The sequence below is a fragment of the Dermochelys coriacea genome, chromosome 1 (genome assembly GCF_009764565.3).
Source record: "Dermochelys coriacea isolate rDerCor1 chromosome 1, rDerCor1.pri.v4, whole genome shotgun sequence".
Taxonomy (NCBI): domain Eukaryota; kingdom Metazoa; phylum Chordata; order Testudines; family Dermochelyidae; genus Dermochelys; species Dermochelys coriacea.
In genome coordinates, this window is record NC_050068.2 from 266,167,805 (window position 1) to 266,182,481 (window position 14,677).

At 39.9% G+C, this 14,677-nt stretch overlaps 1 protein-coding gene across 1 annotated transcript in view; it reads right to left on the minus strand.

The window, feature by feature from the left end:
* Positions 1-14,677, minus strand: part of ANO4 (anoctamin 4) — a 307,889-nt gene that overhangs the window by 189,725 nt on the left and 103,487 nt on the right. The window contains 2 exon segments of the mRNA XM_043491471.1: positions 4,246-4,362; positions 4,364-4,383. Of these exon segments, the coding sequence (XP_043347406.1) occupies positions 4,246-4,362; positions 4,364-4,383 (137 nt within the window).

The window sequence follows — 14,677 nt, forward strand, 5'->3', positions numbered from 1 at the left end:
ACATACCTTCTGACTGCATTTACCAGACTGGAAATAACTCAGTCTATCTTTATCAACGGCTAAAGAAAACATTACTTCTTGACTATTACCTATAAATAATGGATCTGTTCAAGAATTTGCTACCCTTGCAACAAGTAAACAGATTTTTTTTTTGCTTTAGTAAACAGAGACGGATTCCTTTCCAAAAATCTAATAAACCAGGAAACCAGTTTCTTTTAAAGAGTCAGGTCAGGTGTGGAGGAGAAGCTTGCCTTTTATCCCTCACACTTTTTACCACCAACTCTCTCTCTCTCTGTTTCTCTCTATATTATATAATACACAAATACACCCCATAATCTGTAGTACCACCCCTGTCAGCTGGTAGGTTTATGCTTTCGTGTAGATGGGGTATGTTGCTCAAAGTGTGGAGGTTGTAAATGTGTTTTGAGGGATTTTTTTTTAAAGAAACACTGAAGTGCTTAGAGCCTGACATAAGCAGTGTTACACATTGAAATAACAAAACTCTTCAGCCATTGGAATAAGCAGAGAGAGTGGAGTGATGCAGAAGAGCTCGCAGGAGTCCTCCTGTTAACATTCCACGGCCAAACTGAAGAGACAATTGAGGTAGTTTCCTGTCTGTGATGAGTCACCCTTTATCTGGATACTGGAAACCACCCCTGCCAGAAATAAATTAAACCCTGTGGCTGATTTTAAAAAAACAACAACAACAACTTCTTAAAAATCAAATATTCTGCCTTTCAAATGCACTGTCAGGCATTTTCAGACCATTTTCCCAGAGGAGAATTGTCTCCCATTTTAAATGGCACAGTCTGAACACTGTGCACGATCAATATAATAAATGTATCTTGCAGGCAAAAAAGGATAAATATTCCCAACAAGGGTGCTTGGTGTTGTTTGCCTCCTTGGTTCTGGTTTTGAGAAAGCATCTTAGTTTAAATGTGAAAGCAAATGAGAAGGTTCCACATGGCCCTTAGCCTTGGGACACTAGGCTCGTTACAGGCTAAAAGAGGGGAATTTTTGAAAGAACTGCTCATTAAAATATTGACTTCACAATGCCTGCCAGGTGCAGAGTTGGTACAGTATGTAAGGTTTGTCAAGTAAAAAAAGAAGGCAAGAAAAAGTTTAAAAGCATTAGGAAATGATGAGAGACCATTTGTATCTATATTGTATATAGTACTGATAAATGGCATCAGCAATACACTAGGGAAAGATTCTGGAGAGCATTAAATATGAAAATAATTCAGGAAAACATATTGCTTAACTTTCCCTATAAAACTGCGACTTTGGGAGGAGAGCGGGAAAAAAAAGCAAGGGATATTTAAGTAAATGAAAGGTAAAGCAAAGTTTTTAAAAACAATGGGGCTGATTGTGGTCCCTTCTCCATTCCCTATATGCAGCCCTTGTGAGACCACTGTAAGTTAAAGTAGTACCTGGAAATACAGAGGGCACACAAGTGGCTCAAAGGTAAGCCATCTTTGTCCCCTCTCCCCCGGGCTGTGGGTTCTTGCTGTGTGTCCAAGAGGTGCAGCACAGGATCTGCCCCAGTGATCTTATGTATATTATGGAGGTGTCCATAGTGACTCCATAGTACAGGTTAAATTCAGATTTATGTTTAAAGCCAGACTGAAGTTCCCTCTGTTTCCCACTTTAATGATTGAATTTAGTCTCTGACTCTGACGTAACTCCTCAGAATACAGGTTTCAGAGTAGCAGCCATGTTAGTCTGTATTCGCAAAAAAGAAAGGGAGTACTTGTGGCACCTTAGAGACTAACAAATTTATTTGAGCATAAGCTTTCGTGAGCTACAAGCTTATGCTCAAATAAATTTGTTAGTCTCTAGGGTGCCACAAGTACGCCCTTTCTTTTTTCCTCAGAATACAATTGGCTTTTCTTTAAATGTTTCTTAAGCAAACAGTCAGTATTTTGCCCCATTTTCGCTGGTGTATCTTTGGATTCTTCTGCTTACAAAACCTCAGGTACACACACTCCAAATTGCATGTGCGCACATGTGCACATTTTGATAACATCTTTGACTTAGGCCTTTTTCTGAAATCTTAAAATTAAACAGAGTTATTGCTTTGATATTGGGGGTGGAGCAAAATCCAGTGCAGCAGCCATCTGCTTAGCAACACAGGTTGCCAGGAATGCATCATTCCAGTGCACCAGTCACTGCACTGGTTCTGCAATTAATATAGAGTTCAATTCAAAGTCTCTGTTCTGATATTAAAAACCCATCTCTGAGACTGGCCCTAACTACCTGAGATATATCCCCTCTCTTTCTCCTAATATGACTGCCCATGACAATGACATTCCCGTGGAAGTGTGAAACTGTCCCATCCAGTTCAGGCCATTTTGTTTTTTAAAAAAAAGACTAACACTTCTTGATGTTGTTTCTTGCTGTCTTGTCAGTCTCATTTATAACCTACACATTTATATAGCTGCAACTCATTTTGCTGAGAATGTATTAGTACTGCATGTTCGCAGGACCTACTGCTGGGTTCCAAAAACATACAGAGACAAACACACAGAGTCTATATAGTATATGTATCAAAGATATGCTCAAAATCTATGGCCCTCTAGCATCAGAATATACTTCATGGTGGTAATCACAGTAGAAAGTTGAATAGGACTTTAATAGAAATATAAGTAGGAAGACAAGGGAATTTTAAAGCTGTTTACCTGCACTTCCTTTTAAAGAGCAGTCAATTCACCATGAGAAATGCTGAAGCACCTTTTACTTAAAAGCAGATATGCTTTATCATATTTCCCATATCTTTTGGTCCTTCATTTTCATTATAAGGGACATTTGTATGAAAATAGGATCTTTGGGTCTAAAGAGCTCATCTGCTCTTATTGCTTATTCCCACCTGAAATCATAATCCTCTGTATATGACTTCATATTTGGTAGCTGGAGAATAACTTGTAATGCCACTGAGGACTATGACTATAGGAAAGAAAAATAAGCAGGAATATGTGCACTCAAGTACAGTTATTGTCTGAAGAGGGATGTACATAGTTTTCCGTCATTACTTTTTAGGTTGTAAATTCTTTGGAGCAGGAGCTGCATCTTCCAATGTGTCTGTACAGGGCCTACCACATTTTTGGCGGTAGTGTAGTATAAATAATAATGACATAGGAAAAAACTTATGTTAAAATGTTATTTAGGCTGCAAAATCAAGCACTCAAAGATTAGGAAGTGACAGATCTATAGTTGTCTGTGCAACTGTAGTGAAACCATTGCAACTCATTTTGCATGCCCATTTTGTACATTGAATGAGACCGGGATACTGTGGAAAAAATAGTATGTGATCATGTAATTAAAAATATAATGCATATGTCCAAGGTGGGGGGGGGGAGAAAAGGGGTGAATTAAGGTTGAATGGGTGACCACTGCAAGTTGTAGGTGCTCAGACCATTTAAAAGTCAGGCCACTTATTTTTTTCCATGCCTAAATATGAATTATGGGGCCTAAGCTTTGTGCTCCCACTTTGAAAAATGTTGGCCTTACTTACTCCTATTCCACTGAAGATCTGACTAGTCCTCCCCTACTGGACACACCACGGGTGGTATAAGCCAAAAAACTGCACTTGAGACAGATCTCTGGGAACAGAGTTGCTCAGCCCAGTGGATTGTGGCCTAATGCACAAACTGCCTGATCCTCAGTGCTCTGTCTAGTGGACCCCAGCCCTGAGGAAGCAAGAAGTCACTAAGGAAGTTAATGCTGCAAGCCGTGCATGTGAAGGGGGGGGAGTTGTATGCTGCAAAGCCACAACTCCCATCTCTGTACATGCTACTTACCACCATTTTGCATGATCAGATTTGTTTTTCTCTGCACTACCCAGTGGATGGTGACATATGTTCCATGTCTGGTAGCCAGTGCTGTCTATCACAAATGCATGAGATCATTCCAATCCCTGAGGATTAATGCAGTGACACATTGATAGGCCAGATGAACCAATAACACACTGGTGCAATCACTACTGAAATACTGTGTCCAGTTCTAGTATCAACCATTCGAGAAGGATGTTGATAAATCGGAGAGGGTTCACAGAAGGGCCCCAAGAATGATTAAGGGATTCTGAACCCAAAAGATTTTATATTTCCATGTTATGATTTTTAGAGCAGAGGTCATCTTTAAGGGCCCACATACACGATCAGAGGATTGGATAAGAGTGGGCCTGAAGTGAATAAGCCTTTCAAAAAAATTACATTTATTCCCTGTATGGCTTAGTCTATTGGCTCTTACCTCTCCAACTGTTTCCAATCTGCTGGCATCATCTGAAGTACAGGTCAAATTACCATGGTGAAGAAGAGAGTCATCATCTTTGGAAGGGCTGTTTACTTCTTCTAACTCATCAAAAAAAAATGTTCACGTCCTTAGCTACTACAAGCAAAAACAAAACCAAAAATAAAGTTTCAAACTAAAGCTGAAAACAGGCACTGAAAATAATACATTATAATAACCAAATATTGTACTTTTGCTTGTTATGAGACAAATACCTTTTGGTTTAAAATTTTAAGTGGTTGTGATTGTCAACAGTTATATGATGGGCACAATGATATCTTCATTAGCAGGCAACAAAGCTTTAGGAAAACTAATACTTTTATGATGCAAATTAAAAAAAAACCTGTCATAATAAAAGATATGCTAGCTAATTTCCTGGCTTCTCTTCAGATAATTCTTGCCTTTGGGATTACACTGACCTCTGAAAATGTATTATAATAAAAAGGCAACATTTTTTTTAATATTCTCTGAAGTGTCCTGTTACATGTTGCAGAGATTCTCATAGGTATCACAGCCAGAGGGTTGAGAATGACCACTGTGCAATCTGTTCCACCTTGTATTTACCAATGTATCCACTGAGTACATTTTCCAGACCTGAAGAAGAGCTCTGTGTAAGCTCAAAAGCTTGTCTCTGTCACCAACAGAAGTTGGTCCAATAAAAGATATCACCTCGCCCACCTTATCTCTCAGTATATTGGTCTGTCTGATGCCACTGAGAGGGTTGTGAGAGAAGCAGTGGTTTAAATCCACATATTATATCCAGTCTGAAGAGAGGTCAGGAAACCATTCTATTTGCATTACTGTATTGTTTCATCAGGACTGAAAATGACTGCACCGCACCTGAAGTGGGTGTGGGGGAACATTGTCTGGGCTTTCCAGAGGAAGGAAGTAGTGCTTTATGGGAGGGAAGGGGAAGGAGGTGAGTAACTGCTGCAAAAAGGTGGGGGGTAGTCAGTTTTGCAGCACTGACTCACCCCGGGAATTTGAGGGCAGAAGTCTTTAAAAGATGTAACCCTGGGCATTGGAAGCCCGTTCTCCATGGAGCAGGAAAGGCAGCACCCACTCTCCCTCCCCTCAAGGTGCTAATGTCTGGTTGGGTTAGGACTTGCTGTGGGCTCCTTGTAGACTACTTGCTCCTTTGTAGGGTGGCTGGGAAGGAATTTTTCCCTCGCCACCATATTGGCTTCAGTGGAGTCGGGTTTTTTTGCCTCCTCCACAGCGGGTATCAGGGAGGACCTATTATGGTGAGGAGAAAAGTGGTTAGGCTATATGTCTCAACTTGTTTTGTAAGTGTGGGGCGGATGTCCAGTGCAGGTACTCCATAGGGAAAGCATCCAATGACCAGATAAATGGCCTGGTAATGGACTTGAAAAGGAGGTGCTGGTTAATGGAATGGGGTGGGGGTGGGGAGTTTGGAGCCAACCCTCCCTTTCTTATAGCCCACCTTAACCCTCTTATGAGGGGTGGATGGATGGTAAGGTCCAAGCCATGGATCGGTTGGGGGACCTGGATGGAAAATGAAAGGGGCTGGTGGAAGCCTCTGGTCATTATTTGAACGAACATGGATTTGCCTGCACTGTACACTTTTATCCAGCAGGTAGTCCTAGACATCCAATAAAAAAAGTTGTGGCCTGATTAAAGTTAATATCAAGTGTCTCCTGTCCTTCTTCCGGGATAGCTAGATAACCTCCCAACAGGTACCCCATGGTAAATGATATATCACACTTCTCATGATCATTTACAGTAAAACAAGATCACAGAGGACTATCTATAGATGTACTAATAAACTCTGAAGTTGTGCTGAGTGCTCTTTGGCTGAGTGGCTGTGCAAGACTACTGAACAACAGTGTGACATGAAAGGGGAAAGCCAGATGGGCTGATGTGGTGGGCACAGCTGGGGAGGAGAGGGGTAAGAAAGGAGATGAACCAGGGGATCCATGTTTATGCTGATCTAATATCCAATGGCTTTATGTGGATAAGGAGATTTTACAGAAAACCTACCAAAAGGTTAAAGATTTATGCTAACAGCTTTGCATATAAAGCCACTTTTAAAAAATTCCAAAAAACCCCCCCCAAACAAACAAACAAACCCAAACCTCCCCCCCCCACAAAACTTTTCTTCACATCAAATTGAATCCACTATGGAAACTAGAATAATATACCAAGACAAACTGCCTCATTTTGAATTGAAAAATCATAGCTTTTAGGGTCTTCAACTGCTCTTTCCATCTTGATGGCACAATAATAAAGCTTTGCTATTAGGAAATTATCATGGCATTCTATGCCAGACTGGTAGCTACTGCATCTCGCAAAGCAAGCTTATAGTTTAACAAATTAGGTAAAATATTGCATTATTCAGCTATACTTCTTGTGACCACACATAGGAATTATACAATGCTTAATTCACACTGAATTCTTTGTCCTGTAATCATTTGGTTTTACATAGCACCCTCTACCCTCATAGATCCCAAATTGCTTTAGCAAGGATATTAGGTCTAATAGTCTTATCGAGCTATCTTACTTACCCTACCTATATATCAGTTTATCACCACTATATTTGAATACCTTCCAAGGTTAAAACAATTTTTTTACAATCGTACATATTAGTTTCTCTTCTTTCTCACCGCGATAGTTATTTTTTATTATTCATTTATCTTACTTTTGTGAAAAGTGCCAGGGCATCTTTAGTGACAAGGATGTAGTTTTCCATCCAGAAGAGGGTGTCTTCCACCAACATAGTGCTCCAAAGCAACCTACTGAGGCACTGCTGTCTCAACAGAAAAAGCTGCCCACTGCCTCACCACCAGTCTATATATTCAGCAACATAAAGGATATTTTTCCTCCTGTCTGTAATCATAGTGGTGGAGTTTTTGAAGCAGAGTAAGAGTGCTGCGGCAAGATAATACATGCTATTCATATTCATGATACTATTTCTTTCATTTCAAGCAAGCTGCCTGAAAAAAATTCTTCCTCCTTCAGTAATAATTTGGATGTTGATCACTATCTGTCTTTGCACATGTTAACTTGAGGAGGATCCATCACAGTACTTAAAATAAGAACTTTTGGGGCTGACAATCATTTTGAATTACCAGTTGCTCCACTGTACTGGAATGTTGAAGGAGATCCCTTAAAGACAGACCATGCTAGCCTGTACTTTATCCACGCCTCATTATACTATCTCAAAGGAATATGAGACTGAGTTAGAGAGACTTTCCATGTGTTATCCAAAGTAAGTCTATTTTTCAGCAAGGGGAGATGAAAGAAGACATGCATGACTGATTTTGAAGGAGAGATTGTTGGAGCATAGCACACTAGAGAATTTACTCATGAGCTAACTGTTCATCGTTCCATGAAAATTGCCCCTGTAACACTGATGAGGTCATTGGGACATTGAATAATATGCTTCTTAAGTGCCAGTAATGTACAGAGTTGCAACTTGCATGGTTTCCAAACTGGTACACAGTTGGGTGGTTTAGATAGTTAGGTACTTTTTTTTAAAGACTGGTTTAAAACAGACTGGATGACTCAGAGGACTTGTAATGAAACACAATCTTATTTTGGGGTCACTCTGAAATTCAGCTCAGTGGCCTACGTGATATTAGTTTGCAATGTCTTTCAAAACAGTCTTCAGTAGAATATTCTCTGTCACAAAAAGCCATAATAATTGGTATCCTGGTTGGCAACCTAAGCAAAAGGGCTTAAGACAGAATAATTATAGATACTGAAGTCCCTTGTCATCTCTAAAGGTGTCTATGTCCCTCTTCAGGTTAGGTTATAAACATGCTGATTGAGAGAATGTAGAGATCCTTACATTGCTATGGGCATTGTGTTTCCATTCTATGGGTAAACTGAGTTTCAGTTTCCAATGCTGAATATGTGGCTCTAACATTTCTTAGAACATTTTTTTCATAAGGCTTGTTGAGTATCAAAAATAGAATTTCTCAAACGAATGTTTAACAAAAAAGCTGGTTGTTTCCTCTCCCTACTCCTCAATTTTAATAATGTTTGTGGTATTTTAAAGCCTTCTTTTGTATCCATCGCTCTGCTGCTAGTAGTAACTAGTTCATCCATTCCACTGAACCGAATCTGCATCCTTCCTGCACCGTCAAACATTCATTAGGGCACAAACAAGGTCCCACCATTCCTATTTTTCCTGGGCCTCTCTCTGCATGTCCTCTGTATTGTGAGGGCACAAGTTTTTTATCTCTAAGTACCAAGGAATTCTTTCAGCCAGCCCCTTTCACATGTTCCTCTAGCTGCCCCATGGCATACCTGGCATGGCAGACACCCTAGTTTCATTCTTAACACATGTTCCAAATGTTTCCATCTTCTTTTCTGGACCAGTACCTCAAAAAACTGCTTGTTGACAGACTAAGCACATGGTCGGTCATACAATGAATCCCATCCTAGCCTCAAGCCCCATCCTACACAGAGAAACAGTAAAGCTTCTGGTTTCAGAGTAGCAGCCGTGTTAGTCTGTATTCGCAAAAAGAAAAGGAGTACCCGTGGCACCTTAGAGACTAACAAATTTATTAGAGCATAAGCTTTCGTGAGCTACAGCTCACTTCATCGGATGCAGAAGTAAAGCTTCTGTGACATGCGAGTCAACTGAGCCAATCATGGGTACACCCAATGTGACGCTTTGGGGTTCAACCCAAACCACTAAGGGGTTGTGTTACCGCCTGCCCTAAAACTCTGGACGCTTTAAATGCTATACTGCTCACAGCCCTGACACCAACAGACAGCCTACAAGCATTCAGGTCACACCATGGCTTACACTGCCCAATTACTATTTGGAGCTTGACCCAAGACCCCCCTCTACAGTTCCAAATTTCCCCAAAATTGTCTGCCCTGCAGTGTCCAGCTCTCTCCTGGAACACTCACAGAGGGCAAGTTTGCGGGTCCTTTAAAAAAACAGTAAACAGAAGCTCCTTAATTCAACTGGGGTTGACAAACATTGCATTTTAATCAAAGCACTGAATTGGATTATAGTAAAAGTAAAACTAGTTTATTAAATTAAAAGTCATAGGTTTAGGTGATCTTGAGTATATGGAATTAAAATAGAAAGGATTACAAGGAAACAAGTAAAAATATGCATCTAAGACTAAAACCTGATTTAACAAACTAGACTCTCTGGTTCAAAGATGTGTTTCTCACCAAGTCTGTTTCCAGCATGGCTGACCAGACTCTGACCCTTTCACAGATCTCTAAGTGCTCTGTTCCTTTGTTTTTTCAGATGAAGGATGCCAAAATGTCTCATATCTTCCCAAAGAAATTGACCCTGCTTCAAGAGACAGGAAGGCTTGCTGGGGGGTCTAGGTTCCACTCCCCAAGGAGATTAAGTTTCCCCTCCTACTCTCCTGACAGCTTTGTTCATCTTGCATGTAAATGTACTTTCATTTTCTCTGCCTGATAACCAAGCTGGACAGACAACCAAATATACATTCCTTTGTCTAGTGCAGACTGGGCTTATGCATTGCTTGCCAAACGCATTTTAAGAACATAATTCTAGCACATCTTTAACTATTTGCACACACACACTACACAATTATTTTTGGGACCAGCATGTTACTAGTTTGTATATGATACCTTACATGACACCTTTTAGATACAGATTATGACAGTGTGTTAGGTGTAGTGAGGATGTCAGGTCTGATAAGACTTGATTACTGTAGTGAACCACCAATGGGCATCTGTGTCACATCCATCCTATCCCAGACCATCACATGGCAACACGTGAGAAAGCTCAGTCAGCAAACAAGTTAGAGTGCACCAATCACAAGTTAAAGTGGAAACGTGATTTTTTTTGTGTGTGAAATTTCAGGAATTTTTTTTAAACTTATACCAAAATATTTCTAATAACCTGTCAAACACTAGGAAATTTCAAATAAATCCATATGTTTTTGTGAACCATTTCACTTTCTTCACTTTTCTTTTTTGACAAAAATATATATTATTATTATTCTGCAATATTACATCATGGGGATTTTAAAAAAATAGCCTTCACAACACACAGCATCTTTAAGTATAAAAAGGGGAATTCTACTATCTATAATTTACCATGAGTCACCCATAAATCTTGACCACGCACCAACTCTTCAGGAGTTTAACTCTTTTGTTAAATCCTCCACAGAATTCCTGCATTTTAGGTGCTCAAATTCATTCTCTCTCCTTTGACTTTCCTTAACATTCTTGCAGTGCCTAAGAGTGCTGTCTTCTGGAGCTCATTGATTGTGATGTTAAATCCATACTTGCCACAGAGGCTTAAAGCAGACACTTGGCAACCTCATTGTGTCTCCTCATAAATTCTCTCCCAACTATGCTGCTGCCGGTGCTCAACACATGCTCCACCATCTCTTCCTTTTTGGAACACCAGTCTATAGTTTGGGGAGCAGTTTTGTCGGTCAATTCTGTTTCAAAGGTAATTAAGCCTTAAGGGCTGCTCTTGTGCACTGATAATGAAGCCCTCTGTCTCTTTTGAGGTGTCTTTCTAAAGCCATAAGAAAATCTTCGATCACTGGTGCATTCCATCTCTTTACACCACTGTCCGTCCGTGCATTGATTTCTGCATAAACTTTCAAGTTTTTCTTTGGTGGTTTGCTTTCTCCTTTCCTTTATGGGAGCCATTTCTTGTTATTGTGACCAGATGATGTTTTACTCTGGCTGACTCCTCATATTTTCATGTGTTATTCATCATTGGCTATTATTAATTATTAATTTGAATTACTAAAGCACCTAGGAGCCCTAGTCATGGCCAAGGACCCTGTTGTGATATGGAAAGATTCAAGCTCTGAGCAAGTGTGTTAGATACAATTTTACAATCTGCTTTCAGTAAGGAGATCAGTCTATAACGTCCACAATCTGGACCCGTTTTTCCATGATTCATTTTCAATTAAATCAGAAATTAAACAAGTCTCTCTTAGAAATCTACCTGGATATTAGAAAATACTTCCAGCTTAGAGGAAAAATTAGTAAATCAAAATGATTTAAAAAATCCTTGGAAATCCATACCACAAGGTGCTTCCCCAACCTCCATACTTTCATCATATATGAAATACTCTGAACAGCAACAGGTTTTTTTAGACTTTTCCCTTTGCAGCAGTGATAAAAGAAAGGTAAATATTTTGAAGCAAATCATCAGGGTCAAATCAGGTCTCAAATCAGAGGTATACAATTGTTCAAGATATTTTTATAAACTGATTGCTTTCCTGTGGACAGCAAGTTCCCCCTTTCAATTTAATAACTAGGAAACTACAGTTGAAGTCTTTGCTACTTTTAATCTTTTTTTTAAAAGTTCTCCATTGCACATCTTCAATAGTACAGTATGGGGAATGGAGAAATATTTTTGAAAGAAGATTAAAAGAATAATATATTATAGTAAATATGTTAGAACACCTGTGTTTAACATTCCAGCTTTAAGAAGATCTTGAGATTCTAGGCAGATTAATTTTGACAGAATAAAGGTGGTTCTGGGTAATTTGGCATGTTTCTTGTGAATTGCAGATGGTTCTGGCTGGTTTAAATGTTTTGTGTAGTTCAGATACTGTATGGCCCCTGTGATGCTGGCAGATCAGGTGCCAGCTCATGACAAGATCCCTACACCACAAATGCATGTCTGGAAACCAACTGGCTCACCTATATGTTAGTATTGTTAAAATAGTTATTAGATTTAGAGAGATTTGTTTAGTGTTTGGACTTTATGAAATGCTTGTGAGCTGCTGAATACATTAATCTCACTTACAATACCTGTATACCATGTAATAAGGTAATATTTACATGTTTTGCTTTCATAGAATCATAGAATCATAGAATATCAGGGTTGGAAGGGACCCCAGAAGGTCATCTAGTCCAACCCCCTGCTCAAAGCAGGACCAAGTCCCAGTTAAATCATCCTAGCCAGGGCTTTGTCAAGCCTGACCTTAAAAACCTCTAAGGAAGGAGATTCTACCACCTCCCTAGGTAACGCATTCCAGTGTTTCACCACCCTCTTAGTGAAAAAGTTTTTCCTAATATCCAATCTAAACCTCCCCCATTGCAACTTGAGACCATTACTCCTCGTTCTGTCATCTGCTACCATTGAGAACAGTCTAGAGCCATCCTCTTTGAAACCCCCTTTCAGGTAGTTGAAAGCAGCTATCAAATCCCCCCTCATTCTTCTCTTCTGCAGACTAAACAATCCCAGCTCCCTCAGCCTCTCCTCATAAGTCATGTGCTCTAGACCCCTAATCATTTTTGTTGCCCTTCGCTGTACTCTTTCCAATTTATCCACATCCTTCTTGTAGTGTGGGGCCCAAAACTGGACACAGTACTCCAGATGAGGCCTCACCAGTGTCGAATAGAGGGGAACGATCACGTCCCTCGATCTGCTCGCTATGCCCCTACTTATACATCCCAAAATGCCATTGGCCTTCTTGGCAACAAGGGCACACTGCTGACTCATATCCAGCTTCTCGTCCACTGTCACCCCTAGGTCCTTTTCCGCAGAACTGCTGCCGAGCCATTCGGTCCCTAGTCTGTAACGGTGCATTGGATTCTTCCATCCTAAGTGCAGGACCCTGCACTTATCCTTATTGAACCTCATTAGATTTCTTTTGGCCCAATCTTCCAATTTGTCTAGGTCCTTCTGTATCCTATCCCTCCCCTCCAGCGTATCTACCACTCCTCCCAGTTTAGTATCATCCGCAAATTTGCTGAGAGTGCAATCCACACCATCCTCCAGATCATTTATGAAGATATTGAACAAAACGGGCCCCAGGGCTTTGTACCTATAGATGTGTTTGTTATGAAACTTAGAAACCTGCACTGTCAGAGAAGTATTACCAAGTGTGAAATACCAGTTTATCACCAAAAGGTGTCATCTCTTGTCAAACAAAAGAAGGCCTATAGACACTAGACAAGCCATTGTGGGGGAACATCAGTGGACAAAAAAAAACTTTGTTGATTGCTTCAGCCACACCCATGAAGAGGGTATGTGCACAATCTCTCGTCCCATCATGGCTTGAACTCTAGGGGAATGTAATCAAAATCCCTGTCAAGAAGAAATTCTTACCACTGTGTTGCTTGGAATTTGAAGAGGGCAATATTTCTAAGCATAAGCAAGGGATCCCCAAGCTGTTTAGCTTGGGTTAGCCTAAAAAACATATAGAGCTTGTGCATTACAGCAGTTTCTATTACTTTTTTGAACCAAATACTAACTCATTTGTGTGTATGTATGTTTACCTGCTTTAACCTTGTAAATAATCTCTCGCTTCTTTTTCCTAGTTATTAAATCTTTAGGATTGTTTTTTTTATAGATATTGGCTACAAGCATTGTCTTTGGTGAGAGATCTAAAGTACAATTGACCTGGGGTAAGCGACTGGTCCTTTGGGACTGGGAGTAACCTGAATACTATTGTCATTTTTGTTTTAAGGGACCATCTATCACAAAGATAGGCTTGCCTGGGTGGCAAAATAGACCGGAGTGCCCAAGGGGACTGTCTGTGACTCCATATTAAGGCTATTATAGTGCTTGAGTTCACACTTGATACTGGGTTGGTGAAATCTAATTATAGAACACACAACTAATATGGGGTTTGTGCCCTTCTTCTTAAGAGTCTGCCCTGAGGTTGGCACTTATGGGTCGTGAGCCACTCCAGACAACGTAACTGACCAATTTTGCAAGGTGTGGTTTTAGCATTTCCAGGTTCATTATAGATAGTTATTTCTGGATTGTGTCTGATTGGCAAAGGGCAATTTCAGATAGATTCTGAGTATACCATGGACAAAAGCAAATGGAAAATAATTAGTCTTAAGGCAGAATAAGCTGAAATCTTTCCTATTAAAAATATTGAGAATATATTTTGAGCTGGAGTTCATAAGTGCAGAATTCTGGTAGGAAACATTAGAAATGGCTTGCAAGTCTTTAATATCTTTTGTACACTTTTTCTTACTTTGCACTCTAAAGGAGACTAGCAGCACAAGATCGGCAGGATGGAAAATAAAGATAGAGCAGCTTTACACTAAAGTCTTTCTACTAAAAAATGAAATAAAAATTGAAAAATGCTGTTCAACAATCATACTTGGCAATCTAGCAAATAGTGATGTCCCAGCTAACAAAAGTTAGACAGAATGAAAGAAAATGCCCAGGAAACTTAGGTTAACAAACAAAAATGTGGTTGCTAAAAGCAGTGACAGCCATTCTAATGCTACTTCTGTTGCATAGCCTACTTAAAATAAAAGTAGCAAACAAAGACCAATCAGGCCAACCAACCTAGCAAGAATGTTAAACTGTGCTATATCCAGGGCTGGATTTTCAATTAGGCACAGGCCTAGGGGCACCGGCATTGTATGGGTGCCTAAAAGTGGGTTAAAAGTTAAAAAGTTAATACATACGCAGTTAGAAGTGGTTAGTGTG